The 16876-nt window shown below is 35.7% G+C and overlaps 1 protein-coding gene across 3 annotated transcripts in view; it reads left to right on the top strand.

The window, feature by feature from the left end:
• The first annotated feature begins 3752 nt into the window (after nucleotides 1-3752).
• Nucleotides 3753-16876, top strand: part of LOC132182975 (protein LIGHT-DEPENDENT SHORT HYPOCOTYLS 10) — a 31974-nt gene continuing 18850 nt past the window's right edge. For 2 of the 3 annotated variants that reach the window (XM_059596353.2, XM_059596354.2), the window contains exon 1: nucleotides 3753-4331. In XM_059596353.2, the coding sequence (XP_059452336.1) occupies nucleotides 3781-4308 (528 nt within the window). In that variant the 5' untranslated portion in view covers nucleotides 3753-3780 and the 3' untranslated portion in view covers nucleotides 4309-4331. The remainder of the gene's footprint in view (nucleotides 4332-16876) is intronic. The other variant, XM_059596352.2, reaches the window with a different exon arrangement.

Raw genomic sequence — 16876 nt, forward strand, 5'->3', positions numbered from 1 at the left:
ATTCGGGGGGTAATTGTTACACATAAAATTGGGACTCAGGCCCATGGGTCCTGGACCCAACAATTTGAGGAAAAAGCCCGAAGTCTCTGAATAAGCCCGCTAGAATGAAGCCCAACACAGAGACATAGATGACTTCATCAACATTTCATAGTGGCTCGAGATGGCACACATCTGAGCATATCATTAGCATGTACCGAGCCTGTAAATCTACTCTACATAGCATTTAAGACAGACAACTGCAGGAACAAAACACATTGATCACATCACCGGTTACATGTATTCTCGGATATTCATTGATTAGGGGAGCGGTTATGTGCCATCCTCGGGATATACATCAATTGTTGGAATGGTTTCACATCCATCATAACAGTCAAGGAACAAAGATATTAACTCCTTCATCCGTTACGCCCGGATTCGGGATCCTTCGCTCGGTCATCATCACTACTGAGCCTGCCTATAAAGGACATGGAGAACAAGAGGACAGGTACACAACTCATTCTCACTAAACACCATACAGAACTCAGAAAGGAGCTAACTTTAGCATCAGAGGAGGATTCGCCAGAACATGCCCGGTGTATTCTCTTAACCTCGTTTTTATCTTGTGGATTGGAGGAGTGATATCCAGAATTACGGTTTCACCTCTTGGGTTCACCATACCGAAAACTATACCAACAAACACTAAGGTTGCTTCATCCAATATCATAATCGAAAGATAAGAGAATTTTACTCATAATTCTCCGACTGGTTTTTATTGGACTGCATTCATAGACTTGAATTCTTAAACTAGACTCAAAGTAACTCTAGCTTAACTAATATAAAATGAGAAGTGCTAGGGAGCAAAACAAATGACCAAGAAAAATTTTCAAACTGACATGGCAAGGGTTTTTAAATTAAAAAAATGCAATTCCCTCTCCCTTGTCTGCCACTCATAGTCTGCCATGTCAGTTTGAAAATTTTTATGGGTTCATTTGTTTGGTTCCCTAACTGTGACAATCCTAAGTCCCTTTATGGAATTTTAGTTGACTCATAGGTTTTAAAAAGAGTTGGCTTAAGTTAGCAATGAGAATGGACCACCGAATATATATATATACACATAATGATTTGTAGTATTTTTAATATCTAGATTGCTTCAAAATATGTAAATATATATAATGTTTTGAAGGATTTATAAATATATACATGGGACTACTTTAAAGTGTATATATATATAATGATGGAAGTATTTATAAATACACGTACATCTGGAATGTTTCAAGATATATAGATATATATGATGATGGTTCAAACTAGTATTCATCTATATGTACAGATGTAGTACCTCGGCGTGTATATATAGGTACAACAAGGTCTGTAGTATACTTAGCTATATGTGTATATAAATAGAGAATAAATGAGAGTAATTTTTATAGACAGACTATCAACAATTTTATTGATGATAATATATTTTATGTGTTTTCTGTTTTCTTACAAATATTCTGGGAACATATGTAGTTATAAGTTCCAATTTTCAAAACAGGACAAGGAGTAAAACTACTTATGGCTGTTTTATTTCTTATTTCAGGTGATGATCAGGTTGCATTAGGAGGCCGGAATGGGGGCGGGCGTATTTAGGATTTCTTATGATTTCATATTAGTCAAGTTAATAAGTGCGCTGTCACAGTTTTCTTTCAGAGATTGACAAATTTATTTTAATAAGGGTCACTATCTCGTTGTAAGACATATTTTTGTTAAACAAGAATATTTCGGTTTAGTTATTATTTTTGAACATGATATTCTAAACTTTCATGCATTCATTTTTATACTAGTATTGTTTGGTTGATAAACCTTATGGATCTTTGCGAGTAAGAAAAAATTATTAACAAACCTAACCCTAACGGGCTGGGGATGTTACACTAGCACTTCCCATATAAAATACCATCCCATAACCCTATATTTTGACACTTGAATTTGCCAAAACAAATATAAAACCTCCTTTTTTTTTCCTTTTTTTTTCTAGGAAGAAAAAGTAGTGATATTTATATGAGTTATGCCAATATTTACCAGAATACATGCAATTGAAACTACCGCATAGACTGTTCAAAAAAAAAAAAAGAAACTACCGCATAGAGCATAGGAAATAAAAAAACATAGGGAGGCATTATTGGCCAATTCCGACATGCTGCACGTTCATGTAATTTTTGGCCCATAATTGTTAGAAGACAAAAAAGGGCTTGGGGAGATGTATGTAAAAGGAAAGAAATGATTAACAAGGACAAAAAGGAGAAACATGATAAAATAGGAATCTGTACAATCCTGAACATTTTTGGACGTCCAAAGGACAATCTCCGCGAAGAAAGCAACAATATGGTTTCCAAACAAGTTTAGTAGGCCAGCACAGAGAGAGAGATAAATCATTGTAGATACTTCCTTTAAGTTTTGTTGATCTGAATAAAATTCTTTCCATTAAAAGTTGTCAACCATTAGAATCATTAGTGTTTGGCTGTCAGGAAACCCATCCCTGGATTTGGTGTGCTGAGTGAAAACCCAAAAAAAAAAAAAAAAAAAATCTAAATTCATATATTTGTCATTTGGATATGTTAAATTACCAAAAGCTTATATTTATAGGAAAAAAATAAATTTAATTACTTAATCATTACTTTAGCACTTCCCCTCACATGTGGGCTCAAACTCCCTTTTAATAGGTGAGGTCCAACAAGTGTAATATTTAATTTAAATGGGGGTGATTTGACGGAGTCAAGGTTTAATCTCATGACCTTTGGCTCTGATATCATGTTAAATTATCAGTTATCCCAAAAGGTTAAGCTTATAGGAAGAGATAAAATTAATTACTTAATCATTACTTTAACAGGATACATGCTTGTCACTTCTTTTGACTTTCCTGCCCTTTCTCAATGTTGCAATAACGTAATAATGTGTTTAATTTTTGGATTGAGTGATCTCGCAACATGTTATATATATATATATATATACACGAAAGTGTCATTTGAAATTGATCTTTCCAACATTTTTTATTCAAATATATATATATATATATATATCCACATGGTTTTCTCAATAATTACACTAGAGAGAGGATCAAATGGATGTGCACCACAGGTTTTCTAGCTCTCCTTTCAAATCATAGAAAGTAAAAAATTTAACTATTATGTGCAAATTAAAACTTCCACATTAGGTTTAATGCCAAAATATGATCTCACGTGCCATGCCTAATCTTTACTTTCTGTGCGCGCGCGCGTGAAACATTTCACTAATCCAAATCGTTAAAACAAGTAATAATTAGGAAGCTTTTGTCCCACCTCGCATGCGTGTGATGCAAGGGGGAAAACCTTTTACCTATTCATGCATTAACATGCATACTGTAAAGCAGTAGGCTGTGTATTATTTATGTATATCATGTATGTCGTGGCATGCATGGTACATAATTTTAGTAATTAATTAATATTGTATTGTACATATATGTGGGGTTGCTTGCTTAATTAAATAAATGATAACTCATACGTTGACAAAGTGCATACAATAATTGTATGTTTATAGGTGAAACGTATAGTTAATGGTGATAGAAGGAATTAAAAAAGGATTAATTAGAAAGAAAGATGAAGGAGAAAGCAACCGAGATGGGCCATGGCATGTCTACTCAATAGCCCCATGATGTGATATTCATCTTCCTCCACTCGTGATTACTGTTCCTTTCACCCACACCGAACTCTAGTTTTTATTGAGAAAAATTAATTAAGTTTCCCCCCCTCCCCCATCTTCATTCCTTAACCACCACCACCCACGATGTCTAGCGGGAAGGAATTGGCAGAAGGATCCTCAAGCTCTCCCACCGATTATCAAGGCCATCAGCAGCCAACCACACCAAGCCGCTATGAGTCTCAGAAGAGAAGGGACTGGAACACCTTCGGGCAGTACCTGAAGAATCAGAGGCCCCCAGTTCCACTCTCGCAGTGCAACTGCAACCATGTGTTGGAGTTTCTTCGGTATCTTGACCAGTTTGGGAAGACAAAAGTTCACCTCCAAGGGTGTATGTTTTTTGGACAGCCTGAGCCGCCTGCACCGTGCACCTGCCCGCTTAGGCAGGCCTGGGGCAGCCTTGACGCCCTCATTGGGCGGCTCCGAGCTGCTTATGAAGAGAACGGAGGCTCTCCCGAGACAAATCCGTTTGCTAGCGGTGCAATCCGGGTTTATCTCCGGGAGGTGAGGGAGTGTCAGGCTAAGGCAAGGGGGATCCCATATAAGAAGAAAAAGAAGAAGACCACTCAAACCAAGGGAAATGATGAATCCAGCTCTACCGTGCACTTCTCTTGACTTCTTTGCCTAAATTGAATCTGGTAATTTCTTTATTCATCTCTTGCTTTCATATTTTGGATGAATAGTGTTTGCATTATTGCATATATATAGAAGCCTAGTCTGTTGCTGGAATGAAAATCGATTTCTACTAATCCGACACAACCCACAAATTAAGATTAAATTTAAAGGAACATGATTTATTACTCATGAATATTGAAGCCTTGGATTTGATTTCTGGATCTCAAAAGGCAGCGAAAAAGAAGTTAATAATCAAATTTTCAGGCCAGATTAGCTTCCTTTCAAACTAAACCCCCCAAAACCCTAATTGGTATAAGAACTACAACATCTCATCTAGCAATCAGAAACACTACTAAATACAAAAGTGATAGTGTAGTTTAGCATCTTTTACTCTAGAACACTCTTAAGTCGGTTGCGATTACTTTGAGATGAATATTCTCTTTCTCTCTCTCTCTCTCACTCATTCACACACACATGAACAAATCAAGTAAAAACATGTTTTCTCGTGCCTTGCTTAAACATTTACTATTTATTTGAATGTTTAACTTTTCCCCTAGTTTTGGCTCTTTTAAGATTCTGCTGATTTGGTGCATCCATAAATGGTCCAAGTGAGATATATATATATATATATAGGAGTTTCACATGTTAAAATAACATAAATAGACAAATGATTGAAACGGAATGATTAATTTGGTTTAAGGTTTCCCACGGATCTCCTTAACCAATATATTAATCTTGTTCATGGGTGCTTTTTGTATGGCTTTTCAAATTTGTAATTTTATATATAATAAAGTCTGCGTCCGATGGAATCTCTGGGATGTAGGAGAAACCCAATGCTAATTAATTAAATATATATAAATAGTTTTCTAGACGTTAGTAAGGCCCCCCGTTTTAGCAAATGCCCCACTGGTTGCTTCTCTTTAGGGCAGCACTACAAAAAAACCATTTTTTCCTGACATGAGTTTCCTGACGTGTTCCAGTGTCCGACACGTCAGAAATTTTTTCTGACGGGTCGTTTCTGACGCGTGTCGAGTGTCAGAAACGTAGGTGTCAGGAAAAAAAATTTCCTGACGTGTGACTAGGCAACACGTCAGAAAATTCTGACGTGTTACCCACTCACACGTCAGAAAATTTTTCTGACGTTGCATTTTTGCCACGTCAGAATTTTTCTGACGTGTCAAAAATGACACGTCAGAAAATTTTCTGACGTGGTAGTTCTGACGCACGTCAGAAAATTAAAAAATTAAATAAAAATTAATTAATTTTTTTTTAATTTTTTTTTTCTGGAATTTTTAATTATTAATTAATTAAATTATTATTTTTTGAATTCCTCTGCACGCACGGCAGCTCCCTCACGCTGCCGTACGTGCAGATCTGTGTTTCTCGAGAAACACAGATCAATCTGATCTGCACGAGGAATTCTGGAGAAAATTAAAAAATCTGATCTGCAACAAGGTGAGAGCTGGAGAAAATTTTCTCCAGCTCTCATTTTTCTTTCTCTCTCTTCTAATTTTCTCTTCTTCTTCCTCTTCTTCTTCTGATCTTCTCCTTTTGTTTTTTTTTCTTCTGCTTCTCCTCTTCTTCTCTTCTCCCTTTCTTTTTCTTTTGCAGCTTCTCCTCTTCTTCTCTTATCCCTTTCTTTTTCTTTTGCAGCTTCTCCTCTTCTTCTCTTCTCCCTTTCTTTTTCTTTTTCTTTTTCTTCTTCTCTTCTTCTCTTCTTCTGATCTTCTCCCTTTCTTTTTCTTTTTCTTTTTCTTCTTCTCTTCTCCGGCCTTTTCTTTTTCTTCTCCTTCTTCGGCTTTCTTCAATCTGTGGACAGAAGGGAGATATATTGAGAGAGTGGGAAAAACAAATGAGGAGGCATGGCGCGCTGGGGAAAGACAAGATAAAAAACAAAAAAATTCAAATGCCCGCCAGGATGGCTCGAGGAAATTTCTGAAAATTTCCTGACGTGCCAGGTGTAGCACGTCAGAAATTTCTGACGTGCTACACCTGGCACGTCAGGAAATCACTCTAAAAAAAATTATTTGAAAAAAAAAGTATCTGCACATATATATATAATAATATATTTAAATATATTTTCTGACGTGGTGAATTACCACGTCAGAAAATGCTGACGTGGCACAACGCCACGTCAGAATTTTCTGACGTGGCAATTCACCACGTCAGAATTTTCTGACGTGGCAGTCCGACACGTCAGAATTTTTCTGACGTGGTAACTTTTACCACGTCAGAAAATAAATAATTTTTAAATATTTAAAATCGTTAAAATTTTCCAGACGTTCCAATTTTTAGCACGTCAGAATTTTCTGACGTGTCAAAACAGACACGTCAGAAAATTCTGATGTGCCACTGTTCACACGTCAGAAAATTATTTTCTGACGTTTTAAAATTCACCCGTCAGAAAATTGCTGACGTGGCAAAAAAACTTATACTGTAGCCACGTCAGAAAATGTCATTTTTTTTGTAGTGCAGAAGAGATCTTTGTAAGGGCAGTTTTGATATTTTGTAATATATCCCTTTGTACCTTCACTAGATTTGCATTTGTCCAATGCTAGATTTTGTGGGGGCAGTTACAATGGTTTGGTTTTGTACTGCGTTTGATTCAATGGGTACTCTTGTTGGGGTAATCAAATGCTTGAGCTTTGTGCTTCCTAGTTAACTCTCAATAAAAAAAGATTCTTGTACTAGTTTCTCAATCTCACATGTTACTGTCGGCTCTTTATAGGAACTTGTAGTTCAAAAGTGAGACTTGTATTTGTAATTTATGCCTTAGCTAGGTTAAATCGATTGGACACAATTTCCTGACATGAATTTAAATTAGTTCTGTTCGAACTTATACATACATTTGAGCTATGATCATGTTCTTTCTGCATGCATTATTATATGTTAATTTGCAGATAGATAGATAGGTTGGGGGGGTTTAAAACATTTTAGGACATTCCCAGATAGGGCTGCTTTTTTTTTTTTTTACATCGTTGGAGGAGATTAAAAGACCTTAGCCAAGATAAGTATTTATAATTAGGGCTCTAGCTCTAGTTCATCCAAACGCTAACACAACAACGAATATCGTCATTAGCGACAACATTAAAAACGGTGACACAAAAGTTGCCGCTGATGTACTTATCAGTGACGACTCTACATTTCTAGACAACGAACACATATAAGTCCTAATCCATAGACTAATTCAAAAACTTCTTGTGATTCCATTGTAAGCATATAGTGCAAATCACTCATCACAATAAATGATGTGTGCAATTGATTTTTCAACTAATTAAACAAAAAAAATAGATCTAGTTGTCTCCTAATCCCAAATAAAATTGAATTCGGATCTTAATTAAATCATGTTTAACAGAAATTTAGTTTGTGGCAATTCATCTCATGTATTTTGTCTACACTAGAAAAATTGTCTCACTAGATCAAATTTAATGACTAAAACAACTGGTATACATGAATATTGTAGTACGTACTAGTGAAGCAATTCTTTACATATAGTTGGATTTGGTGATGAACAAGTTCTTTAATGTGCTCACTTACTAAGGGATAGTGTTTTTGAGCACTTCAAAGAAATGAGAGTGAAAGAAACAATTAATGTGATACCACGATTTAGATTGGATTTTGAAAGATTAAGGATAATGCTGATAGTTTTGTTTAATTTTTATTAGATTCAGGATAGGTCTGTTTGACAAACTTCCAATATTTAAAAGCTTGTTTTTTCAAATATTAAAAAATTATATGCAATATACTATTCAATCAACAATATATAATATATTATGAAAAAATTAACAAGATTGGATATTTGAAATTTTGAGTATGCTCCACACATTCAAACACGTACATGTAATGATCATTGTAATTAAATAGATCTTATGTTTTTCATCCAAAAAATATAAATAGATCATATGTACTTAGAAACAACAATAATCATGTAAACTATGGAAACCCAAATTGGAAAAACTATGGAACATATATAGTTTAGCTCAAACATATTGTCCCTATAAAGAAATTTGGGCTTTAATTAACGGCAGTTAAACCACCAGTAAAGCTCAACAAAATGCTCGCAAAAATTTTCCAGTGTTTTTTTTTACCAGCTTTTTGTGGGCACCGGCCAGTAACTGAAGCGTCGTATTAAGTTAATGTCGGAGCTTCGGGTAACTGCTGCGAATTTTATTTTATTTTATTTATTTATTAAAAAAAAATGCCAACATGTTATCTTCATTTTTACCAGCGTTTTCTATGATGTTTTTAGGAAACGTTGACAAGTTTCATTTTTTATTTTTTTTAAAAATTTAAATGTCTGTAAATTTATAATTTTTTCTAAATGAAAATATTATAAAAAATAAAATAGATTATTTTTTTTAAAAAAAAAAAAAAAACACAAAAAAGAAAGTAAAACACCGCTTTTTTTTAAAAAAATTTTTTTATAGAAAAAAAAAAAAGTTATGACTGTATTACATATACATTACCATAACCGTAATAAAACGTATAACATGCAAGAGAATCAAGAAAATACACAAGTAATTAATTAAATAAACAGTTAAGCTTGATAAATTTATGGGTTAACAAAAAATCTTTCATATTCATATAAAATTGTTTTTTGTTTGTTATTTTTGTTGGATGGACAAATAAACCATTAAAATCCAAACTTGTAATCTAGAATTAAAGTAGACATTTTCATGTGAAACAGGTAGTCAAATGGCTCATTGCTCAATCCTACAGAAACAAAAACTATGAAACTTGGTAAAAGAAACTGATCGAACAAATAATCCAAAAAACAAGAATGAAAAGCGTAACAATAACATAAATGAAAAGCATAAGAATGACAGAAGACCGCAACATAGGCTTAACAAAAAAAAAAAAAAAAAGGTTGTTGGGGTTGAAATTATAACAAAACATGAAACTCCAATTTGGTAATTGTAATGTGAATCACAAGAAGGAAGTGCTCCATTACTGCTAAGTTAAAAGCCAAACCTTCTTCAACGCATCCCCACTCTCATTCCCATAGAAAACACCATAGATATTTCAATGACATCTTCTAAAGATGATTTTGTTTTCAGTTAGGTTGTCTCAGGTCCTCACTTATGATTGTACTGCCACGTACATAGAACAAAAACCTCTTAATGATATATCCAATAAACATCTATATCCAACCTCAATACAAAATAAAAAAAAAATAAAAAATAAAAAACCCTCATACTGATCCTGAAAATCTGTTACTAAACAAACCTACACGACAAATTCTTCTAATCGACAATTTGCAACTTAGTATCCTATATGGAAATTATACAACTTAGCTTCTAGAGGATATTTTCAATTAACATGAGTGTCATACGAACCCTGAATAAAAACTCACCCTTGAAAATCGGCTTCAAATGAGAGGGTGTCAAACAGCTTATATTTAAGCTTAATGAAAAACTGTGAAGAGAAGTTTCTCAAAAACCAACCTTTAGTTGTGAGAATAATATGAATTTATAGATTTTGTGGAAACCCCAAAAACTGTATGAAAGATTCATACCTACAAAAGCTTTCAGATGGATTACTGACGTTCAAATAGCTAGGCTTAAATTCATTAATATGTGTTCTTTGAATGGACTTGGAACGAGTTTCGAGCGAATTAGACGTGCATTGGATGTTTCAAATTTCCATTTCATATCTGAGCATTCTCTTAGAAAAAACTTTTGAATGCATTCTGAACATATATAAAGTTTGTCACTTGTATTTAAATATCTTGTTCGTATGACATATTGAATGGGCTTCTGATGGTGTTTTTGAGTTGATTGAGTTGATTTACCCAACAGTTTGAACGATGCTTTGAATGTGCTTTGAATGGAGAAACATGTGCAACATCCCAGGTTTACCATTCGAAGACAACAGATTCTGTTCAAATCCATATGAATAATGCTAACAAAAGTTTAGTATTTTCAAGTTGAAAAACAAATCATTTATGTATTCTCACAACCTAATCAACCCATGGTCTTCTGCCGTACGTCCAATCTAACCACGTACATAAGATCATCATCCTAAGTTTCTAAGATCTAAGAAGCTATATCGATCAACACGATATGGAGTTTAACAATCACCCCATTTGACAATTATATGAGAAAACATTTTCAACTATTTATACAATAGATATATAACAAATCAAAGACTGAAAAATCATAACTAAAATTAACTCTAGCTGAATAAATGGCACTGTAAGGGTAGAAAAATAATGATACCACTTATACTTTTCTATTTACTTTTGAAACCCTTTGTGTCAATTACCAGTACAAAATGAAAAATGACTCGATCATGAACGTATATAGTGTAATCATAGATTGAAAACGAGTTTGCTGAGAAGAAAGATATAATCATTAACAGATGAAGTTAAAGAACAAGTAAAAGAAGAATGAATGTAACGAGACCACAAACATATGCACTGTAGTTGTAGTCAAACAATTATTATGAAACAAAATTAGAACATCTGAAGTCAAGATGAAGGAAGAGATCATACAGCAGACATAGCTGGCACGGGATGTGCAAGTGATGGCGGTTGATTATTCTTAGGAGACTAATTCTATTTATGAATTCTTTTGGCATGAAAATGCTTTCCAAGGTATGAAGAGCAATTTAGACAAAATTCATGTAAGTAACCATGAATTGCATCATGTCTTTGTCCAAGCTTTCACCAATGATATAAATTTAGCTGCAAGAGTTGTTTCTAGCTGGTCACTCAAATGATCAAGTAAAATATAGACCCATGGAGGAAGAGCGTGTGATGATGAAGAACTTAGGGATGACAGATAGAATTTGTAGATTCAAACCCATCATCTACTATATAGTGAACGAAGTGATATATCAATGTGTTTAGCCCGTGCATGAAACTTAGGATTTTTTTGCCAATTGCAACGCACTCTGAGTAGTGTAACAATAAATAACAACTCTATTTTTCTCGACGCCTGATGTAGGGTGGCGTAGTGGGTTTGCAATAGCAAACAACAATAGAATCGCTACTCTTTTCAAATCAAGATTCTATCAAGAAGTTTAGGCAAAAGGAATAAATAAAAAAACCACTCATTGAATGTTTCATATTGATAAACTAATCAAAATACATAAACCGACGGCTCAAGCCATCTTATTTGGCTTATATAGAACCTAAATTTGAAACCCTAAAAAGAAAAATAAAAAAATGAAAGAAAAACACTTTGCAGCAAAAAGAATACAAAATGACAACTTTACCCTAGTAAATGTTAGAATTACGAAATTTCCATGAAAAACAAAATTGTATCTCATTGAATAAGCTTTCCAACGCCATCAAGTTTGTTTCCATCCGATGTCCGAATCAAAAGATAAGACTTTTTTAAAGTAAAATAGGTTTGATAATAAACGGGTAAAACTGGCTTGCATCACATTCTCACCAGGTTGCAGGAATTCGTCCTCAAATTTTAATGGTTCTGACCTCGATCTTTCGGATGCTCAATCAATCCCTTCCATCCCTTTCTCTTCAAAAACATAACAACGTAAAATCCTGCTAGAAATAGTACTTCCCTAATCACCACAAGACTGCGATTATCAACTTAAAAAACTTTTCGCACTAGATTCAAATAATTATGGCTTCACACGACTTTCACACATCTTCTCCCATTCATGTGCCATGACTATCTGCCAAAAGGGATCAACGATCTTTTCCCTTGTGAACATAAAATTCTTCTCCGCATAAAAATCATTGAAAACATAAGCATCAAGGGAATTTGATATAACATTTTGTACCCCACGGAAATCAACTTCATTAACATCCAAATCAAAGACTTCACTTTCAAAGCTTTCATCAAGCACATGATGTATAGAACTCTATTCAACAAACTTTTCAATATTATCTAAGCAATTACCTTTCCAACTATTCCTCTTCTTCAAGATAGATGTCGCATATTAGTGGATAGATCCAATCTACTATAGATTCTTCCTCATGATCATAGGACAAAGAACCTCCCTACAGGATCTTCATCATTGATATTGGTATCATAGGTTGATGGAAAATCCCAATCCATGAATCCTTTTGAAGGATTCTCAACATCTTCATGAACATCTCCATGTTTGAACTCCTCATCAACGAACTCGTCTTATTGGAACACATCATCAACTAATTTATCATCTTCCTACACAAAAAATGGATTTGGTAGATGGATTTGAGGCTCGTGAATAATGGTCAAAGTTGCTGACATAGAGGAAAACTAAGTAACCATAATCAGAAGCATCTTCATCTTCTCACCAAAAAAATAAAACAAGCTCACAGGCTAAAGATAAAACTCTACAGAGTATTTGAGAGAAAATTCTGTGATTTTATAATAATTCAATTGAGTGTGTTTTACATTATAAGCTAGTCTATTTATAGACGAGAAATACTTACAATAAAGTAAACCTAATTCTAGTAGTGAAAGTAAACATAATCTTAGTAGGGAAAGTAAATATAATCCTAGTAGGGGAAGGAATTCAAAAATCAAATAAATAAATAAAAACTAAAAACTCTTTTAGTCTTTGGTGGGCCACGTACATGTACATCCTACATCAGTCTCTCCTTCTTGAAAGGAAGTTGTCCTCGAGTTAAGTTCCGACTCATCTGATGGAAATATTCAAAAATGTCTGCCACATTGAATGTCGAAGATATTGCCAAGTCCTCGGGAAGATCAACGACATATGCATTATCATTAATCTTTTTAAGTACTTCGCACGGACCATACTTATTCTTCCTCAGCTTTCCAAAAGTATCAGTCGGTAGTCGTCCTTCGAGTAAATACACCACCATAAGATCTCCTAAAAAAATCTTCGATCGCCGACCCTTGTTTGCTGCCGTCTTGTGCTTAGCATAGGATTCTTTAGATGCTGGCAAACTCCCTCTTTGGTGGCTTTCACCCATTCTGCTAAATGCTCCACTACCATACTAGCTCCCGTTAACTTAGGTAAAACTACAAGATCTACTGCAAGTCTCAGAGCTCTTCCATAGACGACTTTGAACAATGCTTTTCCAGTAAATCGAGTCACCATGCTGTTGTACGCAAACTCAACTTGAGCTAAAGCCAGATCCCACTACTTTGGTTTGTCACCTACAATACACTGAAGTAAATTGCTTGGTGTTAGATTCACAACCTCTGTTTGTCCATCTGTCTGAGGATGATTCGTGCTACTAAAGTTCAATGTTGTGTCGAGCTGCCCCCATAATGTTCGCAAGAAGTGCTAAACTTTGGTACCCCATGCAAGCGAACCACTTCTCGTAAGAATAGATTGGCCACTTTAACAACATCACATGTTTTCTTGCAAGCAACAAAGTGAGCCATTTTGAAAAATCTATCCACAATTACAACTATAGAATATGCTCCTCGTTGGGTCCTTGGGAGACCCAATAAAAAATCCATGAATACATCTTCCCACGGTGCTTTTGGTATTGGTAGAGGCATGTTTAAACCCATATTTTGGGTTTGCCCCTTGGCGACCTAACAAGTTCGGCATCTTTAGACAAAATTATGAACTTCTTTCTTTAGTTGCGGCAAATAATACCGCTCCTCTACCAAAGTTATGGTCTTGTCTCTTCCCATATGTCCACCAAAATACCACCACGTAATTCTTGGATTACTTGTTCCCGTAAGGAACTCCTCGGGATGCACAACTGATTCCCTCGGAATGGATACCCCTCTTGAATATGTATCTTAGGAACTGGTTGCCCTGCCTTGCAATGCTTCCAGATTTCACCGAAATCCTTATCTTCCTCATATAACTCCTTTAGGCACTCGAATCTAGTCACTTCAGCTTTCATGGTGATCAACATGGTAGCTTGGAAGCTCAAAGCATCAGCTACACTATTTAGTTTTCCAGACTTATGCTTAACATAAAAAGTGAATTGTTGGATGTAAGAAACCCATCGACCATGCATCTGATTCAGATTTTTCTAACTTTTCATGAACTTTAATGCCTGATGGTCCATGTATAGAACAAACTCTCTCTTAATTAGATAGTGCTCCCATTCCTTGAGTGCTCTTAGTACAACATAGAGTTCCAATTCGTTTGTGGACCATTTTTGTCTTGCTTCTCTAAGATTTTCACTGAAAAATTCCACAGCCTTTCCTTCTTGAGATAGCACAACTCCGATCCGGTGGACATGAGGATCAGCTTGCCCTAAGAATGGGTAGAATTTTCAACTTCTTGTAAGGGTCGAAATGTTATCTTCTGACCATCCTGAAAGGTAATGTAGATGTTTTCTCTTCCCTTCTACTGGGCATCCACGTCAAGCTGCCAAGGTCTTCCATGGATTAAGTGGCTTGTGTCCATCTCCACCACATCACACAAAATTGAATCTAAGTAATGCTTACCGATCGAAAATGTGAAATGACATCTCTCGGGTACTAGTATCTCAGTTCCCCACTTGATCCATCCGATCTTGTATAGGGTTGGGTCATTCTTGGATTTCAAACCCAACTTTGAAATCATCTCCTTAGACACCACATTATCCCCGCTACCACAACCAATAATCACATCACATACCCTCTGGCTGACCGTGCAGTGAATGCGAAAGATCTTGTAGCTCTAAGATTGATCATATTGCCTCGAGGTCAAAAGTAAACGCTAAATTACTAAGGATCGGGAAAGTAGAATTCCCTCACCAACGTTAGCCAATTCTTCCTCCACAGAATAGGGTGTATCATCCTCTCCATTCACGGATCCTTCTGGCTCGAGTTTGATCAAGTTTAACATCTGCTTCTGTAGACATTGATGTGACCTTTTTTTTCCCGGTTGGTTGCATTTAAAACACTTGTCCGAACAAGGCCATGCATACAGATTGTTGGATGGAGGTATGTTCATTGGTTGTCTTGACATGATTGAGCTGTTGTTGGCTCCTCTTCTCGTGGAAGTCATTGGTTGACTTGGTGTGACTGTCGAGACTTATAACGCCCTATGGAAGTCAATTAACTGGTAATTGACTCCATGGTTTGTCTCCGAGCCTTATCCCTCACGAGACAGGACTCAAAGATCTTAACCTCTCATAATCAAGAGAGTACAGTGGAAGACTTTAACTACAGGAATCAGGAAGTAATAACTACATACCACAATTATGACAACCAAAGTGAAGATAAAACCTCATGGCATAGATAAATCTTCTAAGTGTACTGGTCAAAGACTGATCAACAAAATAGGTTACAAAGCAAGATAATTGTCTGAATATAAGATAACAAATTAACTCCTAAGTTTCATTAGTGCTAGCATGATCACTATCTCAATCATCTCTGCCCCGTGGGGTTCCTCCATCGTCCTACATAGACTTCAACCAAACTGGGTCCATATCCTAAAAAATCACCTGGATCAGGTCGTCGGCCACCACCATTATATATAATGCAGGGGGGAAATAAAAGGGGTAAGTCCAAGGAGATAGGGAGTAATAATGCACATAATACCCATGCCATTTAGTGATGAACTCCATTTGGTAAAGTATATAGCATTTTAGGTATGACAATTATCCATGAATGTAGTATAGATATAGTACAAGCTATAATCATGAGAATTAGTGATAGTTCAACTAAGGTCTACCCGAGATATTACCCCTTCTCAGGAGGGTTGGCGCTATCCCAAAGAACCTGTAATACAATTCCCGTGCCCCGATTATTGTACGCTACCATCCACAACACTAGCAGCCCAACTAAGTTGGACCTTGGGTGGCCCATGCTACTAATGACGTACGTCCTGTAGTGACCCGCCCGTTAAGGTTGTGCAGGTCACAAAATAACCATTGGATCCATGGCTCATATAAACACACACGCATTTGTCCATGGAGTTAACATGTATAGTAAGCCCATGGCCGTTATCCCGGACGTACCAGTGTACCATGTCATACTATGCAATTAGTCTTGTCTGTAATTTACATGCATGCTTTTACAAGTCTAATTGTTCCATCATCTTGTTAAGTAGCACATTTTCACAAGTGATAGAGTTCACAATGCAACAAAATGTATTTCACGAGAGTTGTAAATATACATGTTTGGTACACAAAATAGTCGTACAATGTGGGAAAAGAAATGGCAAGCATACTAGTCGTCCAATGCAATTATGTGAGTTCGTACTCACCCGGATCGTATAAATCCTTGAAGAGTCCTCCAAGGGGTCCAGGTTCCCCAAATGTGTTGAAAACTTAAAATTAGTCCTAAGTCCAAACTAAAATGAAGGTAGAACATAAAAACAGGAGCTACTGAATGACTACCAAAAATTGCGTTCCCCTAAAGGGCTCCTAGGGGAGCATTTGGGCTCCTAGCTGAATGTTTGACTACAGGTTCACATAGAACCTCACTTGGTCCAATGTTCTTCTAAGCCTCCCCAAACTGGCCCTAAGGTTATAAAAGGGTTTATAACACTTCCTAACCCAAAACAACATCTCCATGCATAAAGAAATACGTTCAACAAGAATGAAATGCTAAACCAATCTTAAGTCAAGATTAAAGACACAACCTACCTAGAAATTCAAACCAACAACTAAACTAACTTGAAAAAGCAACATAACAACAACGCAAAGAACAAGCTTAAGCTTAGAAGGTTACTTTCTTGAAGCAAG

Source organism: Corylus avellana, chromosome 5 (genome assembly GCF_965113065.1).
Source record: "Corylus avellana chromosome 5, dhCorAvel1.hap1.2, whole genome shotgun sequence".
Lineage (NCBI taxonomy): Eukaryota > Viridiplantae > Streptophyta > Magnoliopsida > Fagales > Betulaceae > Corylus > Corylus avellana.